General features: G+C 36.5%; 1 protein-coding gene across 4 annotated transcripts in view; it reads right to left on the bottom strand.

Annotated features, from left to right (window-relative positions):
• The window catches only part of NFATC3 (nuclear factor of activated T cells 3), a 173,928-nt gene that overhangs the window by 60,279 nt on the left and 85,793 nt on the right, over positions 1–27,856 (bottom strand). For 3 of the 4 annotated variants that reach the window (XM_072636144.1, XM_072636143.1, XM_072636147.1), the window contains exons 4-8: positions 12,731–12,930; positions 9,875–10,047; positions 9,251–9,391; positions 4,951–5,006; positions 2,653–2,779 (exon numbers count right to left, since the gene is read on the bottom strand). In XM_072636144.1, the coding sequence (XP_072492245.1) occupies positions 2,653–2,779; positions 4,951–5,006; positions 9,251–9,391; positions 9,875–10,047; positions 12,731–12,930 (697 nt within the window). The remainder of the gene's footprint in view (positions 1–2,652; positions 2,780–4,950; positions 5,007–9,250; positions 9,392–9,874; positions 10,048–12,730; positions 12,931–27,856) is intronic. The other variant, XM_072636146.1, reaches the window with a different exon arrangement.

Genomic DNA, 27,856 nt, shown 5'->3' with positions numbered 1-27,856 from the left:
AAATGAAAAAACAGCACCTTCTCTTAGGGAGTTCTTAAATAAAAGTAATGGCAGAGACAACTTGCAAACAACTAAGCACAAACAATATACAGAAAAAATTGGAGATAATCTCAGAGGGAAGACACTACCAATTAAGTAAGGATTGGGCACTGCTGGTTAGAGAAATGCAAATTTAAACAATTCTGAGGGATTGCCTCACACCTATCAGAAATGACAAATGCTACAGTGTTTTTTTAAACTTTATTTTTCTTGCTTTGCTGGTCTGTGTTTTCTTTCACAACATAACTAATATGGCAATATGTTTTATATATGTACCTGTATAACCTCTAACAAACTGTTTTGCCTTCTCAATGAGGGGGGAATGTGGGAGGTTTTGGAACTCAGAATTGTTAAAATTGTTTTTATAAGTAACTGGTGAAAACTATTAAAATGGGAAGAAATAACAAATGCTGGAGGGGATATGGGAAATAGGTACACTAATACATTGTCAGTAGAGTTGTGAGCTGGTCCAACCATGCCAAAGGGCTATAAAACTGTGCATACCCTTTGATCCAGCAATACCACAACTATGACTGTATCCCAAAGAGATGAAAATAAGGTCAGGGGGAGAAGGATCTATTTGTACAAAAATATGTTCACGTGGTGGCAAAGAACTAGAAATTGAGGGAATGGCATCAACTGGAGAATGGCTAAACAAGTTGAGGTATATGATTGTGATGCTGTGCTCTAAGAAATGGTGAGCAGGATGGTTTGGGAAAAAAATGGGAAGACTCATATGAACTGATGCAAAGTGAAGTAAGCAGAACCATAGGATCATTGTACCCAGTGGCAGCAACATTGTGACAATGACCTATTAGGAAAGATTTAACTACTCTGATCAAGACAATAAATCCAAGACAATTCCCAAAAGGCCCAAGAAGAAAATGCTATCCACCTCCTGCAAGAGAACTGTTGAATACAAATTAAAGTATCATTTTTTTCGCTTTCTTTATTTTTCTTGCCTTTTTTTGCAACATGGCTACTATGGACATATGTTTTCAATGATTTCACATGTATGGTTGATATCAAAATACTTGTCTTGTGGGTGGGAGAGGAGCTCAAGGAAGGGAAAGAATTTGGAGCTCAAGATTAAAATAAAAAGAATGTTAAAAATAAAAGGATTGAGAAAGGCTTCTTGCAGAAAGTGAGACTTTAGCTGAGGACAGATAGGAGGCAGACAAGGAGAGAGAGAATTAATCTCAGGCATGGGGGAGCACTAGTAAAAAATACCCATAGTACAGAGATGGAGTGTCTAGTTCAAGAAACAACAAGAAGTCCAGCACACTAGAATGTAGAGCATGTGAAGATGAGGAGTAAGTAGCAAGAGGCAAGGTTACAAAAACTGTTCAGTTTAAAAACTAAACAGAGAAAGATAAAGATTCTACTAGGCAGAAGTGAGGTAATCCTCAAGCTACAGAAAAACATGGAAACTATATAAAGAGTGTTGAGTATGGTGAACAACTAGTAGGTCATTTTGCCTAAACCATCAAATGCAGGAATGGGACTATATATTTTACATAAATATGAAATAAATTTATAAAGATAGACTGCAGTCAGAAGGTAAAGAATCTTAAATATCAGGCTAAGGAACAGGTATTTACACCTACAGGTAATAGACAGCAAATGAATTTTTATTTTCTATGAAGTGATATTTACAAACTGAATTTTCTCTCCTACCCACAGTGTCATCCCCTTGCTTCCAATTAAACATTAAAACAAAATCAAAACTTGCCAACAGATACATATAGTCCAGCAAAACAAATTCCCACATTAGCTGTGTCTAAAAATCCATGTTTCATTCTTTTAAGTCCATCACCTCTTTGTAGCAGGTGGAGTCAGTTCAGCCAGGGAAGTGATAACACCAGATATGGTTAGAATTGGGCATCAGGAAGATTACCTTGACTGCTGTGTGGAGGACAGACTGGGGAGAGGAAACTGGAGGGAGACCAAGTAACAGATTATTCCAATATTTTATATGAGAGGTGGTAAGCCAGTCCAGTTAAATATGGAGGAGATGATTCTATGAGACTTGGTAACTGATTGGATACAGGAAGAGAAAGGAATAGAAGACTGAAGGGTGAGTGACTCTGAGGTTACAAACCTGAGTAAATGGAAGAAGTTTTATCCTCAATTGAAAAAGGGAAATTTGGAGAAGAAATGAATTCATTTGGAGGAAGATAATGAGATCATTTTACATATACAAATTTAAGATAAGGACAGAACATTTGGGTTAGAATGTCTAACAGGCAGTTACATCAATAGGACTGGAGTTTAGAAGAGGAATGAAGCCTAGAGAGGCAGATTGCAATTCAGTTCATGAGAGTTAATGAGAACATCAAAGGAGAATGTATAGAGATAACAGACGACCTGAGACAGTGTTTTGGGAGACAGTCATGCTTATAGGTCAAAAAATAATTACTTATGTTTTACTTAGGTCAGTAGTTAGCATCAGATCAATGAATTTGGAAATGAGATTAAAGACTTTCATTGCTTCTAAGTACTCTGTGTTCTAAAGATGTTATACTATTCACTGAGCTTATTTTCACCCAACACAAACAAAAAAGCTTCTACTCAAGCAACTTTATAAGAAACCATTACAATAGCTCCTTGTACCTGGCGTGTAAGTAAAACGTTGAGACTGGCTTTTTTTCCTCTTGCCATTACAAAGATAAAACTGCACCTGCACCGCAGCTTTAACTGTTCTGTTATGGTATGGAGGAACTTCAAGGACAATGTTCGCCTAAGTGAAAATTCAAACAAGATAATATTACACTTACAGCTAAAAATGAAAAGCACCTGTTAAATTTAGCACAAGAAGGTGAAAACATTTTAGATAATTTTGGGCAGTGACCAGAAATACACTACTAAAATATATTGCACGTGAAAATTTAAGCTTCTATATCAGCCTGGTATCAGCTTTTTCCATAATTTTTTGGAGGGCAAAACATGAAAACAATTTTTTTCTTAATGGTGCTGTTACAGAAGAAATAAAAACTCATCATATTGTTACATGGCACTTACAAAGGAACTGAATAGTGTAAATATCTTCCTAATAAATTTTTAAATTACATTTTTCTCCTTTACCTTCTGAATCCATGTTTAATCATGCAAATGGGAGCCTGAAATTTAATAACTACTTTACATTTCTTAAATTTTTTAATGAAAAATCCTCTAAATTAGAAAACAATCAATAAACATTTATTAAGTGCCTACTATGTGCCAGGCACTGTGCCTGGGGGGATACAAAAAAAGATAAAATACAGTCCCTACCTTCAAGGAGCTAACAATCAAACAGAGGAGATAACATGCAAACAAACATATTAAGCAAATTATATGTAGGATAAATAGGAAATAATTAACAGAGAAAGGGCACTAGAATTAACAGGGTGGAGGTGGGAAAAACTTCCTGTATTAGACAGAATTTTAGTTGGGACTTAAAAATAAGCCAATAGGAGGAGTTGAAGAGAGAAAACACTGTAGACATGGGGACAGAGAGAGAAAATGCCTACAGCTGATATGCAGTGTCTCGTTTGTGAACAGTCAGGGTCACTGAACCAAAGATACATAGTAGGGATATAAGAAGAAAGGAAAGGCAGGAGGAGGTAAGGTTATGAAGGGCTCTGAATGTCAAAGAGAGAATTTTGGATTTATTCTCAGAGGCAACAGGGAGCCACTGAAGTTTAATGGGGATATGGGTAATATAACTGGACCTGTGCTTTAGGAAAATCACTTTGGTGGCTGAATGGAGGATGGATTGGAGTGGGAAAAGACTTGAGGCAGGCTGACCCACCAATAGGTTATTGCAATAGTCTAGGTGTGAGGGGATGAGGGCCTGCACCAGAGTGATGGCAGTGTCAGAGGAGAGAAAGGGGAATGTTTGAGAGATTTTGCAGAAGTGAAATCTAAAAGCCTTAGCAACAGATTGGACATGAGGGTTAAGAGGTAGAAAGGAACACAGGACGACTACTAGATTGCAAAGATGGCGTTTGCCCACTAGATTAACAGGGAAGGGGGCTAGGAGGATGTTTTAGGGGGAAAGATAATGATTCCTGTTTGGGACATGTTGAGTATAAGTTGCCTACTAGACACTCATTTTGAGATGTCTAAAGGCAGTTGGAGATGTGAAATTGGAGATTATGTATGCTGATGCTTACCACTAATTTCAGAACATACTAATCTTAAAGAAGGGGTAAGGAACCTCTATTTCTCAGTTTAAACTGTACCGAGGCCTTACAACATGCTATATAAAAAGAAATACTGGAAGTTCCTAAGCTGAGCCCAGTGTAGTTGGTCCATGCTTTCTACATGCCTATGGCCTTTAATCCAAGGAATAAATACCCCTCCATTCCTACCTTAAACCTTGAATTGCCTGCTATATGGTTAATCTATTCAGAATAGAAATGCAGAAGGTAGGATAAGGTAGCTGAAGTGCTATGAAAAATAAACAGTCAATCCAATAAAAAAAAAGTCTGAGCAGTTTTTTCAGTTTACGTTACAAGGAAAATAAGTTTATACTACATTTCTCAAATACACACTTCTGAAACAATCTCTTCCCTTTTCCTTACTCTAACCCAAAATAGGTAATATACCAAAATAAAGCTAATTTTTATTGTTTACTTAAAAGTTCTTCTCTCTACTTTTTCCCAAATAAATCCCTTTCATTTTTGTATTACAAGGGCCAGGCCTGTTTCATTTTTAACTCTGTTCCCAATTCCTAGAACACTGCTTTGTACACAAGTGGTGTCAAATAAATGCTTATTGATGCTAGACTGATGTTTTAAAATACTTCAGTGAAATGAGGAAAAAAAAAGGTTCCTGACTTAAAACAACAACATATAATTAATTCAGTATTCCCACTTAAAGATATTAACCAAGAATACTTTCTAAATGAAGAAAAATTAAATTTCTCACCCCTTGACACTTTTCCCTAATTATTTTTCCTTCTACTTCCCACTGAGGACGTCCATCTGTTGAGAGAAATGATTCAATTTACAAATAATTCAGGTTATAAAGCACATGAAAGCATTCAGTAATTCTATTATTGGAGGATTAAAAACTAAATTTTAAGCAAGATATAATTATGTAATTACACACTGTTATGGGGAATATATTTCCCCTAAAAACACCAAAGCTCCTTAAATAATTTAACTCATTCATGTCTTAAGCAAAAACTACTCCACAGTCAGATATGCATTAGATTCTTTCAAATGTACAGTATTTTAAAAGGCCATAACAAAACTGCTATTGCAGTGCCATGTTAAGCCCCTTGTGGTACCAAAAAGTTAGCATAGCTGGATCTGTAAGAGTAGCTTTTAAAAATCTGCAAGATATGCCCAATGAACAACTTTTATGATTCAATAACCAACAAGCACCAGTGGACAAAGTCACTAACAATTTGGAGATGAGTAAAACCATAAATATTTTATTTCAAAATGATAAACTATATTTATTTGCAGCCTTAAATTTTACAAATAGAATTTTTCTTATTTTCATAAATCTACACCATTTGGACAATCTACTTAATCCAAGGCAAAGTTAACAGAACACAGGATAACACGAATTATAACCAGAAGGGACCAAACCTGAATTTGAAATATCTCTGTGATATATGATTTGAAATGTCCAATAGGCAATTGGTGATGAGAGAATGACACTCAAAGGAGATCCTGTTGCCGCATATGTAGATCTGTGGGTCATTTGCACAGAGTTAAACCTATGGAGCTGATGAGGTCAACAAGAATGTAGAGAAAGAAGAAAAGAGGGTGTAATGTAGAGCTTTTTGGGGGACACCTACAGTGATATAGATATTAACCCAGCAAAAGAGACTGAGGAAATCAGGCAGGTAAGAGGAAAACCAGGAAAGGGTACTGTCATGAAAACCCAGAGAGGAGAAAGCCAGACGGATGAGGACTGAGAAACTACAGAACGATTTCAGAAAAGCCTAGGAAGACTTATATGAACTGAAACAGAGTGAAGTGAGCAGAACCAGGAGAAAACAGTACACAATAACAGTCATATTGTACACTGATCAACTGTAAATGACAAGTTATTCTCAGCAATACAATGATTTAAGACAAGTTCAAAGGACTCATGATGAAAAACACTCTCTACTTCTGAAGAAAGAACTAATGAAGGATGAATGCAAATTGAAGCATACTAGTTTTCACTTTATTTTTATCTTGTTCTAGGTTTTCTTTCACAATATGACTAATATGGAAATGTTTTGCATGATTGCACATGTGTAATCTATAGCAAACTGCTTGTTATCTCAAAGAGTAGGAAGCGGAGGGGGAGGAAGAGAATTTGGAACTCAAAATTTTAAAAAACAAACATTAAAAATTGCTTTTACATGTCATGGGCGGGAAATATATTATTTTTAAAAAGACATCACTGGTAACCAATGAGGCCATAAAACAGAACACCACAGGCTGAGGAGAAAGAGAAAAGAGGAAGTGAGGCATCAATATAGAGAGCTTGGCTGATAAAGGGAGCTAAGATTTAAGATGATAAGTCATGGAGTGGCAGATTTAATGAAAAATTAAAAAAAAAAGATTAGGGAGGATTTGGCATATAAGAGAGAAGGGAAAGAACTACAAGTAGAAAACAAGAGTCTGAAGACTGGAGTGGGATGGGGTATGATTGAGGGAGAAAATCTACTGGAGATGGGATCAAAGGCATACGTAGAGAGGATGTTTTGTAAACAGAAAGGTCATCTCATTATCAAGAAGAGAAGGTTGGGAATACCTTCTGTGGGGAGTGAGCAAAAGAATCAATTATGGAAGAAACAAAGAATTGATTTGGTATAATGAGAGTCCAGTTAAGGTTCAATAACATAACAGTTATAGTACTTCTATTCAATAGCACATGAGTAATGAGGAGGGGGATGGTGGGAATAATTCAGGGCTGAAATTCAGCAAAGGGTAATAAACTGCAAAGGACAGTCAGGTGTTGGACTGAACAGAAGGCACCATAAAGCTGAACTGGTTACAATGTTGAAACAGTCAAGACCGGGAAGGGAGGCATAGGAAGAGTGAGTCAAAAGGAAAGATGGAATGATAAGGGTAAGTCTTTTAGAGGAATGTCAATGTTTTTGATCAAGAAAGAGGATACTTGTGGGTAATGGTGAGATCCAGGGTGTGACTATCTATGGGCATAGTTAAGGTGGGATATGAACACACTAAAGAAATGAAATGTTAAGAGTGTTTGAAGAAACATCAAAATGAATCCTGAAAATCTGTTAGAGAGTCCAGGAAGATAGTGAGCTAGGTGGACAACTACTGCCATAATCCAAACAGGGTGAAACTTTTTAATAAGTCCTTTCTATCCTTGTGATTTTGTGACTTGGCTTAAGACTACACCAGGAGGTTCTCAAACTTAACAATGTAAATGAACAATGCTTTTAATTTTTTGAGGTTGCAGATATTAAAATTTATATATATACATGTATGTGTGTGTATATATATATATATATATATATATATATATATATATATATATATATATATATGACAATGTTAAAAAATCACTGGCTTATTTGGTCCAAGAACAACAACAAATGCCTAAAGAGGGCCTGGGCTTTTCTCTTGCTCAGAAAAATCTTAAACTACAGAAGTTGATGCACTAGGAACTCTCCAGTATACACAAAATTTCAAAGTGATAAACTCTCTGCCCTTGATGGAGGGGTGAAAAATGTCCCTTATTCAGACTAGTTTGCACAACAAAGTTAAATATGTGGGAGAGCAGATAAATTAGGTTACACTAATTTATGAACAATCTTCTCTTAATAGTCTACATACCCCTTGAGGACTGAGAATCCATTCTATAACACTTTGCACTCTCTAGAGTACCTGGCAGAGTGTCACATGTATAGTCAATGTAAAATACATGATTATTCAACATGACCGTATTAATGCAGGTACTCCTTTTGCAGACAGAGATCACAAACCATCTACACTTTCTCATTCTGTGCAACTCTTGTCCATGTCTGTCCATAAACAATCCATAGAATATTTATCCAATTTTCCAAAGACAATTTGTGGCTAGCAGTACAGAACTTGGGTATATGCTTACTGATGTTTAAAAAAAACAATATGCTCAATTACTTGACAACAGCAATGAAACAGAGTGAGATATCACATCTTGACCAGTGATAAACACTCATGCGAATACTCTTACACTTTTCCTACCTGATCCCTTACCAAAGAGCTTTTAATTGTAACTTATGAGTGTTTAATGGCCTACACCTGAACTGACAGTCTGACTAACTAAAAACACCAAATTCATTTATTCAGAATTTATTCAAAGCTTATTACGTCTATGTGCTAGGTGCTAAGAATAAGCAAAGATAAATAAGTTTCTCTTTCTTTGGGGAGCTTATAATTTAGTTAGGCAGCCCACAAGTAGCTATTACATAAAATAGAACATTACAACCACACAGGAGATTTAAAAACAAATATTTTATCCAAGTTCCAAGTAATGTGACTTAATATTAGTTTTCCTTTTTTCCAATATTTTAAAAACTGTAACTTTTTATGTCAGGTGAACATATTTCACACACCATATCATCACCTGGAAAAATATTCTAAAATTACATAAAACACTATGAAAATGAGAATAAATATATACATATACAAACAACATTTTAGAAATATTCAATACACAAAGTAAAATACAATTGGATTTGCTCTTTAAAAATTACTTCCCAGTTAATTTTTATAAAGTATTTAGGAATAAGTATAGTTTTTCAACTTCTTTTTAAAAATTGCTACTATTGGCTAGGCTTGGTGGCACTTGCCTATAATCTCTGCTACTGGCTGAAGTTGGCAGATAGTTTGAGGTTAAAATTTCTGAGCTGTTGTCTGGCACCAACATGGTGAACCCCTGGGATTGGAGGAGTCACCAGGCTAAGAAGGGGAGTACTGGCCCAGGTCAGAAATAGTCAAGTCTTGCAGGTTGATCACAGCCTTAGGTGAATTCCACCCAGGGAGACCTAGTCTCAAAAACTAAAAATAAAGCCCCGAAAAATTACTAAGCCTCCCTCAGGATGGAATTCCATTTACAAAGTATAAGGACAGTTCAGCAGATAGCTTTGATAAAAACAAATCACTAGTGAATTAATTAACTTTGAAAATCTAAGGGGAAAATGTTTCATTTTCTTGAAACTACCCTCCCTCTCCATCCTCCAAATTCCTCAGTGTAAACATTCTGTTACCTTGGCCTTTTTCAATAAAGATGATTTTGGATTCTGGAAGAAAATTTGCTCCAGTCACCACCATTTCATGACCTCCACTTACTGGACAGCTGTTGATACTGTACTTCTCAATATGAGGGAGTTCTTGAGCAGATCGCTGTGCTATTTTTTCCCCCAAAGAGTTGAATAAAAGTTTATATTAATATGTAAACTTTCAAGCATAAAAAATACTTTTTAAAAAAGAAAATGAAAATAAGAAAAATTACATTACACTTAATAGACTAACACTTCATAAGACATATTTTACCACAAAACTTGTAAGATTTCAAAAATAATTTTATATTATTTAATTACAATAGACTACAATGTAATTTAGGAATATTCTTCTACCATCATTAGGACTTTACGTATTCACATGTTCAGCCTTGGGACTAGAATCAAGGTTTTCAGATTCAGAGTTCACAGCTTTTTACCATTCTGTCAAACATAAAAATCAGCCTGCTTACTTTATTGTCATATGAGGTTATTTAATTCATGTGTCTATATTTGCTCTTCTGATCTAAACTTTGGACAGCAAATGAAGAGAAGACAATCTACTGGTTACTGTTAAGGAAATTTTAAAGAGATACCATCATACTCACTTACAGCATTCAACAGGTATGGAAGCAGTCTGCAGAGACAACACTTTTCCATTAGGCTGGGGTATGTGTACACGAAAGACAAGACGCACTCTCGTATTCTTTCTGCCAATATCAGTCTCTCCTTTTCGAAGTTCTATATCTGAATTGCGAAGTTTTAAAATACCTGCACAATCAATACTAGGGGGAAAATAATAATACTTTACTCCTTGATTCATAAGCAATAGTTCTAGAAAACCCATCAATTTTAGTTTTATATTTTTAATGTTTTTATAGGTTGCCATATCCAAAAAAAATCATCACCTATTGGCTAATCTTCTGATGATAAGCCTTTCCATATTTAGCTAGGTTAGTCCTAGGGCAGTAGACAAAATATGCTGCTGCTGCAGTCATATTCAAAATCTTGGTAGAAATTTCCACAACACCCTCTTTACACTGGCATAGTCTTTGAGAACCCATGATTATCTCTGCAGCTATACTAAGACATCAAAATGGGAGTTTTATGGAATGGCTGACCCCTGACCCCCTAACTTCTTTTATACTCAAGTGTTAGAAAGGAAGTATGGTAGTAGTGATCTTGTTGTTCATGATCAAAAGTATTTTTTGTAATGGAATGCTTTTGGAATAGAAAAGTCAAAAGAACAAGGAACACTGAATAAAGTCAGGGCAGGAAAGTTCAACTGTGAGGTTGAAATAGTACCATCAATCAAAGGTTTGGTTACTGACTAGAATGTCTATGAATAAATACCATTCCATCCTGTTAAAATTCAGTTTTATAAGTAATCTACATTTATGACTATTTAAATGCTAAACTGAGTTATGGATAATAGTAGTGAATATTATTAAGAATATATCCTAAATCAACATATATGACCAACTAAAAGCAAAAATCATAAAAAAAACTATAGAAAATTCACATAAAGAAAGAATGGGTACAGTGGAGTACTGATCAAACATTACAATCAGCTAAGTTAGTTTTCATTGCTCTGAGTTGTTTCTGATTATGGCTTCCTTTGTTTTCCATCTTAAGGCACAATTTGTAGCCAGAAACTAGTCTGTAAGTTTAAATCCTAAAGGATTTGAAGGATAATTCTAATGTGAATTTCTAAAATCTAAAAACATGTTCACATATACAGATAAAATGCACAGAAAACAAATGAGGTTTTCAAATAAACTACATGCAGCAAGGTGATGAAATTTTATAAACAGAATTATTTTCCAGTTCCAGAGATGCTTATTAAAATGTAACAGAGTAGTGGTTATCTGTGTAAATATGATAAAATTCACATTTTGGTTCCTGTTACATAGACTCTTATTCTTATAAACTTTTGTATATAGAATACTGGCAGGGTTAAGACAATGATTCTGGTTTACAGCATGTAGATTCATTTTGGTTCAAAAGCTTCACTTTACAAAAAGAGAAAAGCTGTAGAGATTTAGATTGAAATTTTTTCTGAACAAGAAGCCAAACTGCACTGCTTGTATGTGTTATTGGGGAAAAAATATGTACTAAATGCTATAAAAACATTACAACTTCTATATTAGCTTAAGGGAAAACACTCCCATATTTGAGAAAGTAACAGAGTTTATTCAATTCCACTGCAGTTGTAAAAAATGGAAAGAGGGAGGTGAGGGTGAAAGTAAGTCCCAAGTCCCAGTTGTACACATGTCATTTAATAAAGAGTCTTGTTTAAAAGGTGCCTCAGATTTGTAAGTTGATAACTTTAACCTTAGATAAGACAAAATTTTAAATAAATGACACAGGTTATCTCTAACTAAAACCTTAGAGTTCTTATGTAAGAAGCCTGTCCTGAGCCCCTTTTAATGCTAGTTCCTTGCCTCTAAAACTCTTTATACTGTCTATATATTTTTTATACATGGTTATCTGCAGTGCAAAGTGATTTTTGCATCAGCAGTTGAAACTCTGAATCAAAGGGACAGGAGATGGGAGCCTTGGGGGTTTCTTTGCCATAAGATGGGGAAAAAAACAGTTAATGGGAGCTTTTATATAATAGCGGTACAAAATCAGCTTCCCATGGCTTGTTACTCCAAAGAGGGGTGAAACTAAGGCATATATAGGTGCCAGCAAGTTATGCTCTGGCACCTTAATCTAGAAATACTTGGGTTTCATATATCACATACACATACACAGGGAAGCAGAAAGATGCAGTGGGAAAAACCCTGGATTTAAAGTCAAGAGGACCTGGGTTCAGATTTCCAGCTCTACTAATAAGGGAAGGGAACAGGCATTTATCAAGCACCTGCTGTGGGCCAGGCATTATGCTAAGAGTTTTACAAATATTAATTTGTTCCTCACAACAACCCTGCAAGGTAGGTATTATGCCTATGTTACGGTTGAGGAAGTTGTCTGAGGCTGGTTTTAACTCAGATCTTCCCTAGTTCAGGTCCAGTATTCTATTAACTACACCTACAGCTTTCTTATTCTTTCTTATTATCTCTGAGCTTCAGTTTCCTTATTTGTAAAAGGAAGGGGTTTAAGCAGTGCTGAAGGGGCTGCAAGTGGAAAAAGTTGAAGAAGCCCTGGCCTAAATAATCTCTAATTCTAAGCATACTGTCCTTTTTGCTTTCCTGCCAATTTTCTCTGGAACCTCAAAGACATTTGGTCTAAAGTAGGGCCTATACAAGCAGCCCCAATTAAAGGTGATTCAAATTTATACCTATTTGGTTGCCTAGAGTTGCCTATAGCCCAGACTGAGACTGGTTTCTCTTTAAAAAGATGCTCTAATAGAGCATTATCAAGCATAAATGCAGACATATCACTATTTGTATCATACACACTCTTTTATTTTTTCTTCATTACCATAGAATATCCAGTCCATATAGGGTTAGGTAAACAACACACCTGGCTGACATATTATTTTCAGGAAGAAGTGGAATTTCTAAAACTTTCGTGCTGGCAATTATTACTTCTTGGCTAGCAGTAGCAACAGTCTTCCCCGTGATTCGGTGCACCTGGTAGAATGCATGTGGTCGTAGGTAGCGATCATCTGCTGTTCCAATGAACATCTGTAGATTTATTGGTTTTTCATTATAGCCCAGGAGCTAATCAGAAGAAAAAAATACATTTAAAAATACAACGTATAACAGAATATTGATAGTACAGTTACTTTTTTACTATTTCATTCCTTCTATTTGTATCCCCAGCTCCTGGCACAGTGCCTGACAAGTAACAGGCACTTAATAAATGCTTGCTGACTGATTTAAGTGTTACATTTGTTACATTTATAGCACATGAATAAAATGCCATTTAAGTAAATTAACAGTCATGAAGTTACTTCTTTACAGTGGCAAAAAACTCAGAGTAGCAGAAGAAACATATCACAAACCCCAAGTATTTTATTTCTGAGAAGCTAGAGCTTCTTTGGGGCAAATGGTAAGTTAGGTTCTCAATACATTGCATATGAGCAAAACATGCAAAGTGCACTGAGAAAGAGCGACAAAGAGAAGTCAGTACTAGAATTTTATTGCAGGCTCCTTGAGGGCAGGGATCACATTTTATACTTTTTCAATAAACTCAGTTCAGGACCCAGGTTTAACACACAGAAGGTATTTAAAGACTTTTCTGATTTGACTATCAGAGAAGTTTATTCATAGGTCAATAAAAAGTAAATTTCCTTCTTTAGTTTGAGATAAGTCATTTACTGTTCAATAATACAGTGAATAACTCTAATGATCATCCTTTGAGATTTCTGATAAACATTATTGCTGAGCTAACATTCTGAATAGTAACTGGCACCACATAACAAAGAAAAGCACTTAGCAAAAGAGCAAAGTGTTTTTCCATTTAAAGATCAGGTTATTTAAATGAAATCATTTTAAAAGAGGTAAGCCGTTCTTTGGCTCCATCCCAGGTGTTACATATTTTTGTGAAAGCAAATGCAATTTCCTTTGCTGAAGAGGGATCTTTACACTGTCATTTTCTGCATAAAATACATACCAACTATTTCTCCCCTCTTTTATTCTCTTGTTATTATTATTCTATTACTTTAAAAGTCATTTTTAGCAACAGCTAGATTTTCTGCTTTTCCACTCTATTACTCAACTCTGTGTTTCCTGGCTTTAGGCATGCTATTTCAAAGGAGGATATGTAGCAACAGCTTGGGAATACAGGTAAAATGCTTCAATATTGGTACAATAATTCTATCTTGACTGCAAATTGCTCAGTTTTATAAATCAATATCCATTTAATAAGCTTCCCCCATGTGTCTGCTATTGTGCACTGCACCTAAACCCTATGTATTCCAGCTTACAATTTAACTCTTTCAGGTGCATTTTCCTCCTTTAATCAACACTGTAGAAACAGATTAGAAGCACATTATAAGCACAAAAGAAGTGTGAAAAGTGGTGCCCTACAAGTAGACTGTGTGTGTTCGTCCTTGGTTGCCGAAGAAGGCCATGCCATCAGAGAACTAATGACATGACTTGTACTTGACTTTGTTTTGTTTTTTTTGGAGTGAGTGAGGGCTGACAGGCAGACTAAAAAGGAGGGAAAGGCTGAGGAATAACGAACACACAGTCAGCTTCAATGATGCAATCATCTGTGTGGAAAGTACAAGGCCTCTGCCTTTCAGGAATTAGTCTGGAGATGTGCTGGACTGATCAGGAATGGTCTACTACTCCAAGACTTTACTAAGAGGCATAGAGTTGTGGGAATTTGCCTGCCTGTTTTGTAAACATCATCTACTCTCTACTTCCTATCACCAAACAGGTCTCAGGCTCTTTAGCTCAGGTCCCTGATCTCTACACTTTGAGAAACACTTGAACTAAGGAGCAAGAGTGAAAGAATGACTTCAGAAAACCTTAACATTCTCTTGTGGAAGAAAGCAACCCAGAGTAATTACCTGTTAGGAATGTCACTGAAGTAACCTGCAGTGAGAACATGGCATTTGCTGTCCATGTGATTAATTTTATGCATTTACCTAATTACCAAAGAAAGTTCAAGTATAAGCCAGTATGTAAAAGAAATACTTATTATAATAGCATATCTGTTGAATCTCATGTCAAGGCATTATTCATACAGTGCTTTTATACTTTCAGAGTGCTTTTATATCATATCTTATTTTATGAAGGAGATAAGGCAAGTATTACTATAAAGGTCATTTGAAAGAAAATGCAGCTATTCATTATAACCAAGTGTTTATTACTAAGCAATCAAGGAGCTCAGAGTCCCATCATGTTTCCTTTACTGACCTTTCTTTTCTTCTTGCAGGACTATCTTGCTGCCATCTCCCAAAGATACCCTGAGCACCAACAAGCTCCTCCTCTCAACTTCCCTATCTCTGTCAAAAGTGCTTCCATTCTTTCAGGCTTTGAAAACATGAAATCTTGGAATCACCTCTGACTAATAAAAGTTCACAATTCTTTATAGATCACCAAGATCTATATCTATCTACTTATATCTATGCCTATCTACCATTAAGCAAGATAAAACAAATAGTATCTACATTTTCAGATGAAGTAACTGAAAGTCAGACGTTAAGTGACTGACAACATCACACAGCTAATAGCAGAGCTGGAACTGAACCTTAGTCTTCTGATTCCAAATCCTGTGCTTTTTCCTACAATTCTATGATATTTAACCCTTTTCCTTTGATATCATATTATCTACCTAATCGTACCAAATTTGTTAATTTTTCCTTAAAAATTCATTTTTTCCCATCTCACTGCCACCAACCTGGTTGAGGTTTCCATATACCTTGGACTTGATAGAATCCTAGTTGTCCTCTCACATAGCATTAGCAGATGGATCTTCCTTAAACACTGTCTTAATTAAGGTGTTCCAATGTTTAAAAAGCTTCAATGGCTTGCAATTTCCTATGACATGAAATCTATCTTTTTCCACCTAACTTTTAAGGTCCTATATAATTTGGCTCTAACTTACATACGCTTCTCATGTGTGTAATCAGGCCAGTCCAATAATAACACTATGCTCATTCTTGCCATTATACCTCTACTTCTGGTTCCCCACTCTGAAATGTCCTTTCCTTTCTCTATCCCAACTTCTCTCTCGTACCTGGCCTTTAAGGTAATATAGTAGAAGAAGATGTGGACCTAAAGCCAGAAACCTTGATTTAAATTTTAAACCTTCCATTCATTAGTTTGTGAGCATAGGCTAATCGATAATAATAAAAAAAATAAACAACCAAAAACCACAACATCTGCTATGTGTCAGGCACTCTGCTAAGATAGGGACACAGAATAAATAAAAAGACAGTACCTGCCCTTAAGAAGTTCAAAATACAATGGGGGAGACAACATGCAAACAAACATATACAAAGCAAGCTATATACAGGATAAATAGAAGAATAATTAACAGAGGGAAGGCACTGGAATTAAGAGGTGTTGGGGAAAGGTTCCTGTAGAAGATGACATTTTTCTTGGGACTTGAAGAAAGCCAGGGAAGTTGGTGGTCAGAGCAGAAAAGGGAGAGCATTCAAGGCATGTGGGCGACAGCCAGAGAAAATGCCCAGAGCCTAGAGATGGAGTGTCTTACTTGTGGAATTACCAGGAAGTCAGTGTCACTGTATTGAACAGTATGTGTCAGGACTAGATGTATAAAAAGACTGGAAAGGCAGATGGCTAGATTATGAAAGGCTTTGAATGCTAAAGAGCATTGTGTATTTACTCCAGGAGACAACAGGGAGTCAAAGAGTCACTTAAGTTGACTGAGACCTGAGTTTGAGGAAAATCACTAAATGAAGGATGGATTAGAGTGGGAAGATCCACCAGCAGGCGACTGCAATAATCTAGGCATGAAATATAAAGGCCTGCGCTGAAATGACTGCAGTGTGAGAGGAGAGAAGGGGGCACATTCAAAAGATGCTACGAAAGTAAAATGAATAGACCTTACCAACAGATCAGATACTGGGGGTGGAAGGTTAATGAAAGATAGTGAAGAATACAGGATGACTTCTTGGTTGTGAGCCTGAGGGACTGAGAGGATGGAGTTGCCTGCTACAGTATTAGGGAAGATGTAAGGGGAGAGGGTTTAGAGGGAAAGATAATTAGTTCTATTCTGAATATATCAAATTTAAGGTGCCTTTTTAAGATTTCTGCAGGATAGAAGAGATGTGGGAATGTTTGTGAGCTACAGAAAATGAGCCAGCAGAAAGGGAGAGATTGAAAATAATCAAAAGAATGAATACAGATGCAAAAATTTTAAATAAGATGCAAGCAAAAAGAATAAAGCAACTTATCATGAGAATAATACATTATGATCAGGTAGGATTTATACCAGGAATTCAGGGCTGGTTCAATATTAGGAAAACTATCAGCATTATTGATCATATCAACAACAAAACTAACAGAAACCACATCATTATCTCAAGAGATGCAGAAAAAGCTTTTGACAAAATACAACACCCATCCTAATGAAAACTCTGGAGAGCACAGGAAAAAATGGAATTTTCCATAAGAAAATAAGCAATATCTACTTAAAACCATCAGCAAGCATTATATGCAATGGGGATAAGCTAGATGCGTTTCCAATAAGATTAGGGGTGAAACAAGGATGTCCATTATCACCACTGTTATTCAATATGGTACTAGAAATGTTAGCTTTAGTAATAAGAGAAGAAAAAGAAATTGAAGAAATTAGAATAGGCAAAGAAGAAACTAAGTTATCACTCTATTCAGATGATATGATGATATACTTAGAGAATCCCAGAGAATCAAGTAAAAAACTACTTGAAATAATGAACAACTTTGGCAAAGTTGCAGGTTACAAAATAAACCCAGATAAATCATTTGCATTTCTACATGTTACTAACAAAGCCCAACAGCAAGAGATAGAAAGAGAAATCCCATTTAAAGGTAGGATAGATACTATAAAATATCTGGGAGTGTACCTGCCAAAACAAACCCAGGGACTATATGAACACAATTACAAAACACTTTTCACACAAATAAAGTCAGATCTAAATAAGTGGAAAAACATCACTTGCTCAAGGGTAGGCTGAGCTAATATAATAAAAATGACAATTCTACCTAAATTAATTTACTTATTCAGTGCCATACCAATCAAACTACCAGATAATTACTTTCAAGAGCTAGAAAAATAATATCAAAATTCATCTGGAAGAACAGAAGGTCCAGAATATGAAGGGAACTAATGAAAAGAAATGCTAGGGAAGGTGGCCTAGCCCTACCAGACCTCAAATTTTATTATAGAGTAGTAATCATCAAAACTGCTTGGGTACTGGCTAAGAAATAGAGGGGTACCAGTGGAATAGGTTAGGTACTCAAGACACAGTAATCAATGAATATAGCAATCTACTGTTTGATAAACCCAAGCACTCCAGCTTCTGGGATAAGAACTTACTGTGCGACAAAAACTGCTGGGATAACTGGATAACAGTGTAGCAGAAACTGGACACAGACCAATGCCTGACATCGTACACAAGAATAAAGTCCAAATGGATACATGATCTAGGTAATAAGACTGATACTATAAACAAATTAGTGGAGCAAGGAATAGTGTATTTATCAGATTTATAGAGAATGGAGAAATTTTTGACTAAACTAGAGATAAGAGAACATTATGAAATGCAAAATGGATAATTTTGATTACATTAAATTGAAAAGTTTTTGCACAAACAAACCCAATGCAACCAAGATTAGGAGGGAAGCAGAAAACTGGTAAAGAATTTTTGCAACCAGTATCTGTAATAAATGACCAATTGATAAATGGTCAAAGGATATGAACAGGCAGTTTTCAGAGGAAGAAATTAAAGCTATCTGTAGTCATGTGAAAAAATGCTCCAAATTACTATTGATCAGAGAAATGCAAATCAAAACAACTCTGAGGTACCACATCACATCTATCAGATTGGCTAACATGACAAAACAGGAAGATGATGAATGTTGGAGAAGATATGGAAGAGTTGGAACACTAATTCATTGTTGGTAGAGCTGTGAGCTGATCCAATCATTCTGGAGAGCAATCTGGAACGATGCCCAAAGGGCTACAAAAATGTGCATACCCTTTGACTTTGAATATCGCTTCTGGGACTCTATCCCAAAGAGATCATAGAAATGGGAAAGGGTCCCACAGGTACAAAAATATTTATAGCAGTTCTCTTTGTGGTGACCAAGAATTGGAAATCGAGGGCATCCCCATCATTTGGGGAATGGCTGAACAAGTTGTGGTATATGAATGTAATGGAATACTATAGTGCTATAAAAAATGATGAACAGGAAGACTTCAGAGAGGGCTGGAAAGATTTATATGAACTGATGCTGAGTGAAAAGAGCAGAACAAGGAGAACTTTGTGCACAGCAACAACCACAGTGTGTGAGGAATTTTTCCAGTAGACTTAGCCCTTCACAATAATGCAAGGACCTAAAAAAATTCCCAACAGACTCTTGAGGGAAAACGACTTCCCCATCCAGAGAAAGAACTATGGAAGTGGATCGCAGAATGAAGCAGACCATTTTCTCTTGTGTTGTGTTTTGTGGTTTCTCCCATTCATTTTAATTCTTCTATGCAACATGACTAAGGTGAAAATGTATTTAATAAGAATGCATGTGTAGAACCTATATAAGATTGCACACCTTCTCAGGGAAGGAGTGTGGAGGGAGAGGGCAATGAGGAGGAGGGAAGGGAAAAAATTTAAGATATATCGAAGTGATTGTAGAAAACTGAAAACAAATAAAATAATTTTTAAAAATAATTAAAAGAGCTGGGATGACAGAAAGGACAATCTGCTGCATCACCTGAACAATGGGAGGATTTAGCTGCTTCATCATGTGAGATGGAGATGAAGAAAGTAGCAGAAGGCATTTGAGTGACAGGAGATGAGTAAGAGGGAAGAAGAGGGAGCTTCTTGGGAATTGGCTTCGGTTTTTCTTTAATTTTTTTTTTCTGTAAAATACAAGGCAAGCTTTGTAGCTGAGAAAGTGGGGAGAAGGGAAGCCATTCCCAGAGGGTTCCCAAGTGGGAGGTCTGAGGAACAATGAAAAGATTTGGAAGAGCCACTATAGAGAGCAAGTTAGTGAGATGAAGGAGGTAAAGTCAGACTGCCTAGCAGCAGTGAGGATCCAGTTGAGGCTGTGTAACATAAAACTGTAATGGACACACTCTGAACAATTGCATGAGACTTCAAAAGAGACCAAGAAGACAGGTAGGAGGCGAACCAAAAGAGTATGGTATGTCACCAAAACCTAGACAGGAAAAAGAATCCAGGAGAAGAGAATGATTAACTTTATCAAAGGTTGCAGAGAGGTCAAGATGGAAGAGGAATGAGATAAGGTCACTGGATATGCCAATTAAGAGATCATTAGGTAACTTTGGAAAGAACAGGTTCAGTTCAATGATGACAGCAGCAGCCAAAATGGAGAGTTTATAGCTGAGAAGACAAGTTACTGGGTATGGAAGATCAAGGGAATAATACTAGATAGTTTAGTCAGACTTCAAAAAATATATGAAAAAAGTCCTTAATGCTACCGTTAAGGGACAAGGTTCGGGGAGGAAAGAGAAATGAGCTAGATGATGAAAAAAATTAGATATATTCCAAAATGGTTGAATAAGCTAAATTCAAAAAAGTTTTATACTAACTTAGAAGGAGGTCTACAATGGAATGAATATCACAAGAGTCGGTATTTAAAAAAAAAAATTAATCAATGACTTAAAATAAAGGCATAAATGACTTGAAAATCAAACCTGTGAAGGATGTAGAGCTGGATGGGATAGCTAACATATTGTATGAGAAACAGTTTTGGGTGTTTTGGGTTTTTTTAAATCTCAACATGCTAGAACATTGGGCCAAATCAAATAATATAAAACTTCATAGGAAAGAACACACAATCTTAGAGTAAAAAAATCAATTTCATAAGTACATAATGGGAGAAACATGATTAAACAGTTTGACTGAAAAAGATCTGCAAGGCCCAAGTCACTATAAGGTCAATACACAGTGAGATATGACAGATAAAAAAGCTAAAGTTTATACTACCCTGAAAGGCATAGCTTCCAGGAAAAAGCAGGCAATACTTCCCCTTAACTCTGTTCCAATCGTACCACACATGCAACACTGTATTTTCTTCTGGGCACCACATTTTATGAAGGACATGGCTAAGCTGTAGAGTGTCCAAGAGGCCAAAAAGGGTAATAAAAGGTCTTTTGGATTATGCTACAAGAAGATCAGTGGAAGGGACTAGGGATATGTAACCCAGAGTACATTAAGATGACTTGGAAGGACATCACAGCTATCTTCAAGCATTTAATGATGTCACCTGAAAGGACTGGATTTATTTTCTTGACTCCAGAAGGCAGAACTAGAACAGTGGGGTAGAAGTTGCAAAGAAGAAAATTTAGGTTTGATGTAAAGATAACCTTTCTAATAATGAGACCTACCCAAAAATGGAATGGACAGCCTCAGAAGGCAGTAAATTATCCTCCACAATGCAAGTCTTAAACAAGGGCCAGCTAATATTGGTCAGGTCTGTTATAGAAGGACTGCCTTTTCAGATACAGATTAGATTAGCTGAACAATGAGATCCCTTCCAAATGTGAGATTCTGTGATATCATGATGCTTAAGTCCAATCCAGACTCTAACTGGCTTCCAAGCCTTTTATGATTCAAAAGGACTTTTATTATCAAAGCCTTGCTTGCAAGGTGCTCTTTAAAAATGGTGCATTGCCTAGGTCTGAAGTCAAGAAGACCTGAGTTCAAATCTAGTCATATGCACTCACTAAGCTATGTGACCTCAAGAGCAAATCACTTAACCTTGATCTGCCACAGTTTCCTCATCTGTAAAATGGGGTAAGTCTTCCCCAGTTGATGAATGAGATAGTATTTGTAAAGAGCTTAGCACAGCGCCCGACTGCATCTGCAATGCTTTTTCTCTTCCCCTTTGGTATGCCAAACTTGTTTGCATGTGGTTTGCCATGCTCTGAGTAGATTTCCTGTTCTCATTCGAGGAACTTTTTCATTTCTCAAATGGAATGCTTTTCTTTCCACAATTCTCATATACTTTGCCAGCTGGTTATAATTGGAGCATGTGTTTTATTTAACTTGGAACTCACATCCATTTGGTACTCTAACAGTCTTTCAGATGCTCTGACTTAAATTCTAAGGGCAGACTATTTAAAAAAAAAAAACAGGAAACTGGAAAGTGTTCTTCTAGAAAACTGTAGATCATCCAACCATTCTGGAGAGCAAATTTGGAACTATGCCCAAAGAGCTATAAAACTGCATACTCTGTGATCTAGCAATACACCACTACTAGGTCTGTATCCCAAAGAGGTCATAAAAAAGGGGAAAGGACCCACATGTACAATATTTATAGCAGCTCTTTTTTGGTGACCAAGAATTGCAAACTGAGGGGATGCTCATCAATTGGGGAATGGCTAAACAAGTTGCGGTTTATGAATGTAATGGAATACTATTGTGCTATAAGAAATGATGAGCAGGTAGACTTCAGAAAAACTTGGAAAGACTTATATGCACTGATGCTGAGTGAAGTGACCAGAACCAGGAGGACACTGTACACAGTAACACAAAACACTGCAATAATTGACTTTGAGAGACTTAGCTCTTCTCAGCAATGCACCTAAAACAACTCTGAAAGACTCATGATGGAAAATGTTATCAACATCCAGAGAGGGAATTATGGAGCCTGAATGCAGATTGAAGCACACTTATTTGCTCTCTTTTTTTCTTGTCTTCTTTCTTGTGGTCTCTCCCACTGATTTTAATTCTTCTTTAGAACATGACTCATGTGAAAATATGTTTAATAAGAATGTATATGTAGAGTCTAGATCAGATTGTACACTGTATTGGGCTGGAAGGAGGGGAGGGTTGGGGAGAAAATTTGGAACTCAAAATCTTATGGAAGTGAATGTTGAAAATTAAAAATTAATTAATTAAAAAAAGAAAACTGTGGATCATTTACTTTGCTGGCTCTATTTAGTTATCCTCCAGAAACTATGATTTTGTCTTTTTTTTTTTTTTGAAAACTGAAAAAACATTTTAAAGGGATTTTTTGCTCCTACACTTTCAATCTCGGCAGAAGGCTGAAGATAATCCTTGTGAAAAGTAACTCGTTGTAAGGCTAGGAAACTGCCTTTTCTCTTATCCAAAAAAATTAACTTCAAGTCATTTAGAAAAGAAATTCCACGCATCTATTTGTAGATAACAAAAATGTCCTCATTAGTGGAATCAAATCTAATTTTGTCATCTCAACTTTAAAAAAAATTCCCATTATTGAGTAGTCAATGTGCTATAGTATATAAAGAATGCTAGATTTATAGAATAGGTCCAAATTGCGTACTGTTATTTGATATCCGTATGACTCTGCACATGTCACTTAATGTGTGACATGTGTTTTACATGTTTACAGTTTACATCACTGTAAAACGAGGGATAGGTGGCCTTCAAGGTCCCTTCCACCTTTTAATTTATGTGCTATGATTTTAACATTCCTACAGTTTTATATAAGGGGTTTAAAGCTGAGCAGCTCTAGGTGATGCAGTGGGTAGAGTGCTAGGACTAGAGTAAGAAAGACTGATCTTCCTTAATTCAAATCTGGCCTCAGGCACTAGTCATTTCACCCTAGGCAAGTCATTTCACCTTGTTTGCCTCAGTTTCCTCATCTGTCAAATGAGATGCAACTGAAAATGGCATACCACTCCACTCTTTTTGTCAAGAAAACCCCAAATGAGGTCACAAAGAGTCAGACATGACTGGAAATGACTGCACAACTAAAGCTGTGCCAACATTTATTTAAGTAGATAATTTCTACTACTTTAGATTTGATGGTATTTTTCCTATCTTAAGACTTTCATATTATTGTGGTCCTTCAAATAGTTTTCACACTTCTTATCTTCCTATTTCTGCCCTTCCAATGGAATTTGTATTCTAGTGACATATTCTATTATAATCCTTTCCATAAATCTCTAAAAATACTAATTATGTCAAAGATCTCAACTTCAGCCAAATTTTCCAGTTGATACACCTTTCCTTTTAGCCATCTGTAAATAAGCACTAATTTATTCTGGCTTGGATTGTTTTCCACTTTTCACAACGAACACTGATTTCATTAGATGGGTAATTACTTTGTGGTCCCCATCTGACTAAAAGCATGGCATCTGATTTTCCCCTGACCATTGTAGTGAGATTTTTGTCAGTTAAATCATGCTCATTTTTAGGATCATAAATTGAGAGCTAAAAAGGACTTTCAAGATTATCCAATTGTCTTCTTTTAGAAATAAGGCAATTGAGGCCCAGGGCATTAAGTGACTTGCACATGGTCACATACACAGAAGCATTTATTAAGCTCCTATTACATACTAGGCATTGTGCGAACCACTAGGGTATACAAATAAAGGTACAAACTGTCCCTGCTCTCAAGAAACTTCCACTATAATGGAGAGGACAACATGGAAACCATTTTGTTCAATTCAAGTTTTACACAAGATAAATCTCAGACTTGAGGGAAACCAAGAGACAGAGCTGAGCAGGGAGAAAAGTCCAAGCATAAGAGATAGCCAGTGAAAACAGAAAAAAAGAGAAAGAACAAAGAGACCAGTGTCACTGAATTGCTGACTGTGTGAAGAAGGGAATAAGTAGTAAGGTGGCCAAATTAAGAAGTCATATTAGGAAGGACTTCTGCTTTAGGAAGATCCCTTTGACAGTTGTGTGAAGAAGAATAGACAAGACAGGGAAGAGATAAAGCGGGAAGATCAATCAGAAGGCTATAGCAATAGTCTATAGGACAGGTGATGAGGACCTGCACCAAAGTGGTGGCAGTATATGAGGAGAGCAAGATTTCAAAGGCAGAAATGACAGGACTTGGCAAATGATATGGGAGTGAGTGGGTTATGGTGCCCTCAACAGTAATAGGGAAGTTAGGAAGAAGAGAGAAAGGTTTTAAGGGAAAAACAGTGTGTTCCATTTCTTTTAAACAACAAATATTTAATGACATCAATAATCGTTATTATGATACATGGTAATTAGGCATAAATAATGAGCAGATCATAAACACACACACCCATATACACATACATACAAGATGAACACACACCATACAGATAATGAGTTCCATTTTTGACATATTGAATTTAAGGTAACTACAGGAGTTATGCAACAGGAATGAAGAAGTGGTCTTACTAACCTTACCAAAGCTTACTCCTCTCTCTGACTAAGCAATCCCTTATCAACCCAATTCCTCCAATAGACTATTCCTTCTGTAATCCTCATTCCATCACTTATCTTCAATCTTTCCCTGTCTACTGGCTCTTTTCCTACTGCCCATAAACATATCCAGGCCTCCCCTATCCTCAAAAACCCCTCACTTCATACCCCCATCTCCACTATCATCCTATATCTCTTCTGCCTCAAACAAACTGAAAAGTCTCTCAACAAACTCCTTGAAAAAAGTCATCTACAACAGATGCTTCCACTTTCTCTCCTTTCACTCTCTTCCTAATGCCTCCCTTAAAACCCAGCATCTATCTCCATCATTCCAACAAAACTGTTCTCTTCAAAGTTATGATCTCTTAGCTGTCAAATCCAATGGCCCTTTTTCAATCCTCATTCTCTTTGACCTCTCTGCAGCCTCTGATACTGCTGATCTCCCTCTTCTCTGTAGAGTCTGGCTACTTCTCTCTCCTGGCTATCTTTCTATCTATCTGTCCACTCCTTACAGACTCCTCTGATGGATTCTCAATCCCCACAGGGTTCTGTCCTGGGCCCTCTTCTCTTCCCCAGCTACACTATTTCAGCTGGTGATCCTATCACCTCTCATGAATTTAATTATCGTCTCTATGCTAACGATTCTCAAATCTACCCTTCCTGCCTCAAACTCTCTGCTGACCTCCAATCTCACATCTTTGACCTTCAGATATCTCATATCAAATGTCAAGAATCATCTCAAACTCAACCCATTCAAAACAGAATTCGTCATCTTTGGTCCTGAATCTTTTTTCCCCTCCTAATTTCCCTATTATTATAGATATCACTACCATCCCTCCTAGTCCAGGGGTAGGGAACCAGTCTTGAGGTCACAAGTGATCTTCTAGGTCCTCAAGTGTGGCCCTTTGACTGAATCCAAACTTCACAGAACAAATCCCCTTAATAAAAGGATTTGTTCTGTAAAACTTGGATTTCGTCAAAAGGCCACACCCAAGGACCTAGGAGGCCACATGTGGCCTCAAGGCTATAGGTTCCCTACTCCTGTCCTAGTCCCTCAAGCTTACAACCTACTTGTCATCCTCAACTCTTGACTATCTCTCATCCCCCTATCCAATCTGTTACCAAGGCCTGTCAACTTCACCTTCACAATTTCTCCAAACAGGCTTCCTTCTCTCCTCTGACCACCTTCATGCAGGCCCCCATCATCTCATTGTTGGACTACTGTAATAGCCAGATGAAGGGTCTGCAGCCTCAAGTCTCTTCCCATTCCAATCCATCCTCCATGCAGTCACCAAAGTGATTTTTACTAAAGCACATATCACTCCCTACTCAATTAACTCCAGTGGCTCTCTATAGCCTCCAAAATAAAATATAAAATGCCCTACCAGATATTTAAATTCCTTCATAACCTAGCCCCCCTCCTACCTTTCTAGTCTTCTTATACTTTGTTCCTCACCATATCCACCTCAATCCTGTGACACTGTCTCTGATAAAGGCCTCATTTCTCAACTATATAGAGAGAACTGAGTAAAATTCATAAGAATATATAAACCACCCCCCTCATTGATAAATGGTCAAAGGGTATGAATAGGTAGTTTTCAGATGAAGAAACCAAAGCTATCCAAGGTCCTATGAAAAAATGCTCTACATCACTACTGATTAGAGAAATGCAAATCAACACAACTCTGGGGTGCCACCTCACACCTATCAGATGAGCTAATATGGCAGAAAAGAAAAATGATAAATATTGGAGAGGATGTGGGAAAATTGGGACATGAATGCACTGCAGGTGGAATTATGATCTGATCCAACCATTCTGGAAAGCAATTTGGAATTATGCCCAAAGGGCAATCAAACTGTCCATACCATTTGATCCAGAAATATCACTACTAGGTCTGTAACCCAAAGAGATTATAAAAAGGGGAAAAGGACCTAGATGCATAAATATATTTACAGCAATTCTTCCTGTGGTGGTAAAGAATTAGAAACTAGAGAATGGCTAAACAAATTGTCGTATATGATTATAATGGAATACTACTGTGTTATAAGAAATGAACAACAAGATGATTTCAAACAATCCTGAAAAGGCTTACATGAACTGATGCTGAGTGAAGTGAGCATAACTAAGAAAACACTGTACACAGTATCAGCAACACTGTACAATGATCAACTGTGAATGACTTGGCTATTCTCAGCAATACAATGATCCAAGACAACTGCAAAGGACTCAAGATGGAACATGCTATCCACATTTGGAGAAAAAACTGCTGGAGTCGGAATGAAGATCAAAACATACTATTTTCACTTTATTTTTTTCATGGTTCTTTTCTTTTGGCCTGTTTCTTCTTTCAAAATTCTATAGTAGAGATGTCAAACTCCACTCATGCAACCCAAACCAGTTAAGTTATAATTGGGAAATGTTTAGCAAAATAAAATAAAATACAATAAAACACAAACAATGTTAATGTGTGGTTTTCTAAGTCAATATGCAGGCAGTAGGGACACATTAGTTTTTATGAGGTTGTCACTGCTCTTCTACAGGAAGTCCTTTTCCAACTCCACTTAATTCTAGTGCCTTCCCTTTTAAATTTTTTTCCTATTTATTTTCTAGATAATTTGTGTAAATACATTTGTTAGCTTGTTGTCTACTCTATTAGATTGTCAGCTTCTTTTAGCTCTTCTCTGGATCCTCACTGCTTAGCACAATAGCTACATTTATTGACTGAGTGACTAACAGTCACTCCAACAAGACTGGAGGTCAGGAGAGAGGTTAGGGCTAGATAAAAAAAATCTGCTAGGCTAAGATTTGAATCCAGGTTTTGTGATTCCAAATT

This window comes from Notamacropus eugenii, chromosome 1, assembly GCF_028372415.1.
Source record: "Notamacropus eugenii isolate mMacEug1 chromosome 1, mMacEug1.pri_v2, whole genome shotgun sequence".
NCBI lineage: Eukaryota > Metazoa > Chordata > Mammalia > Diprotodontia > Macropodidae > Notamacropus > Notamacropus eugenii.
This window is presented reverse-complemented; position numbering and strand designations above follow the sequence as displayed.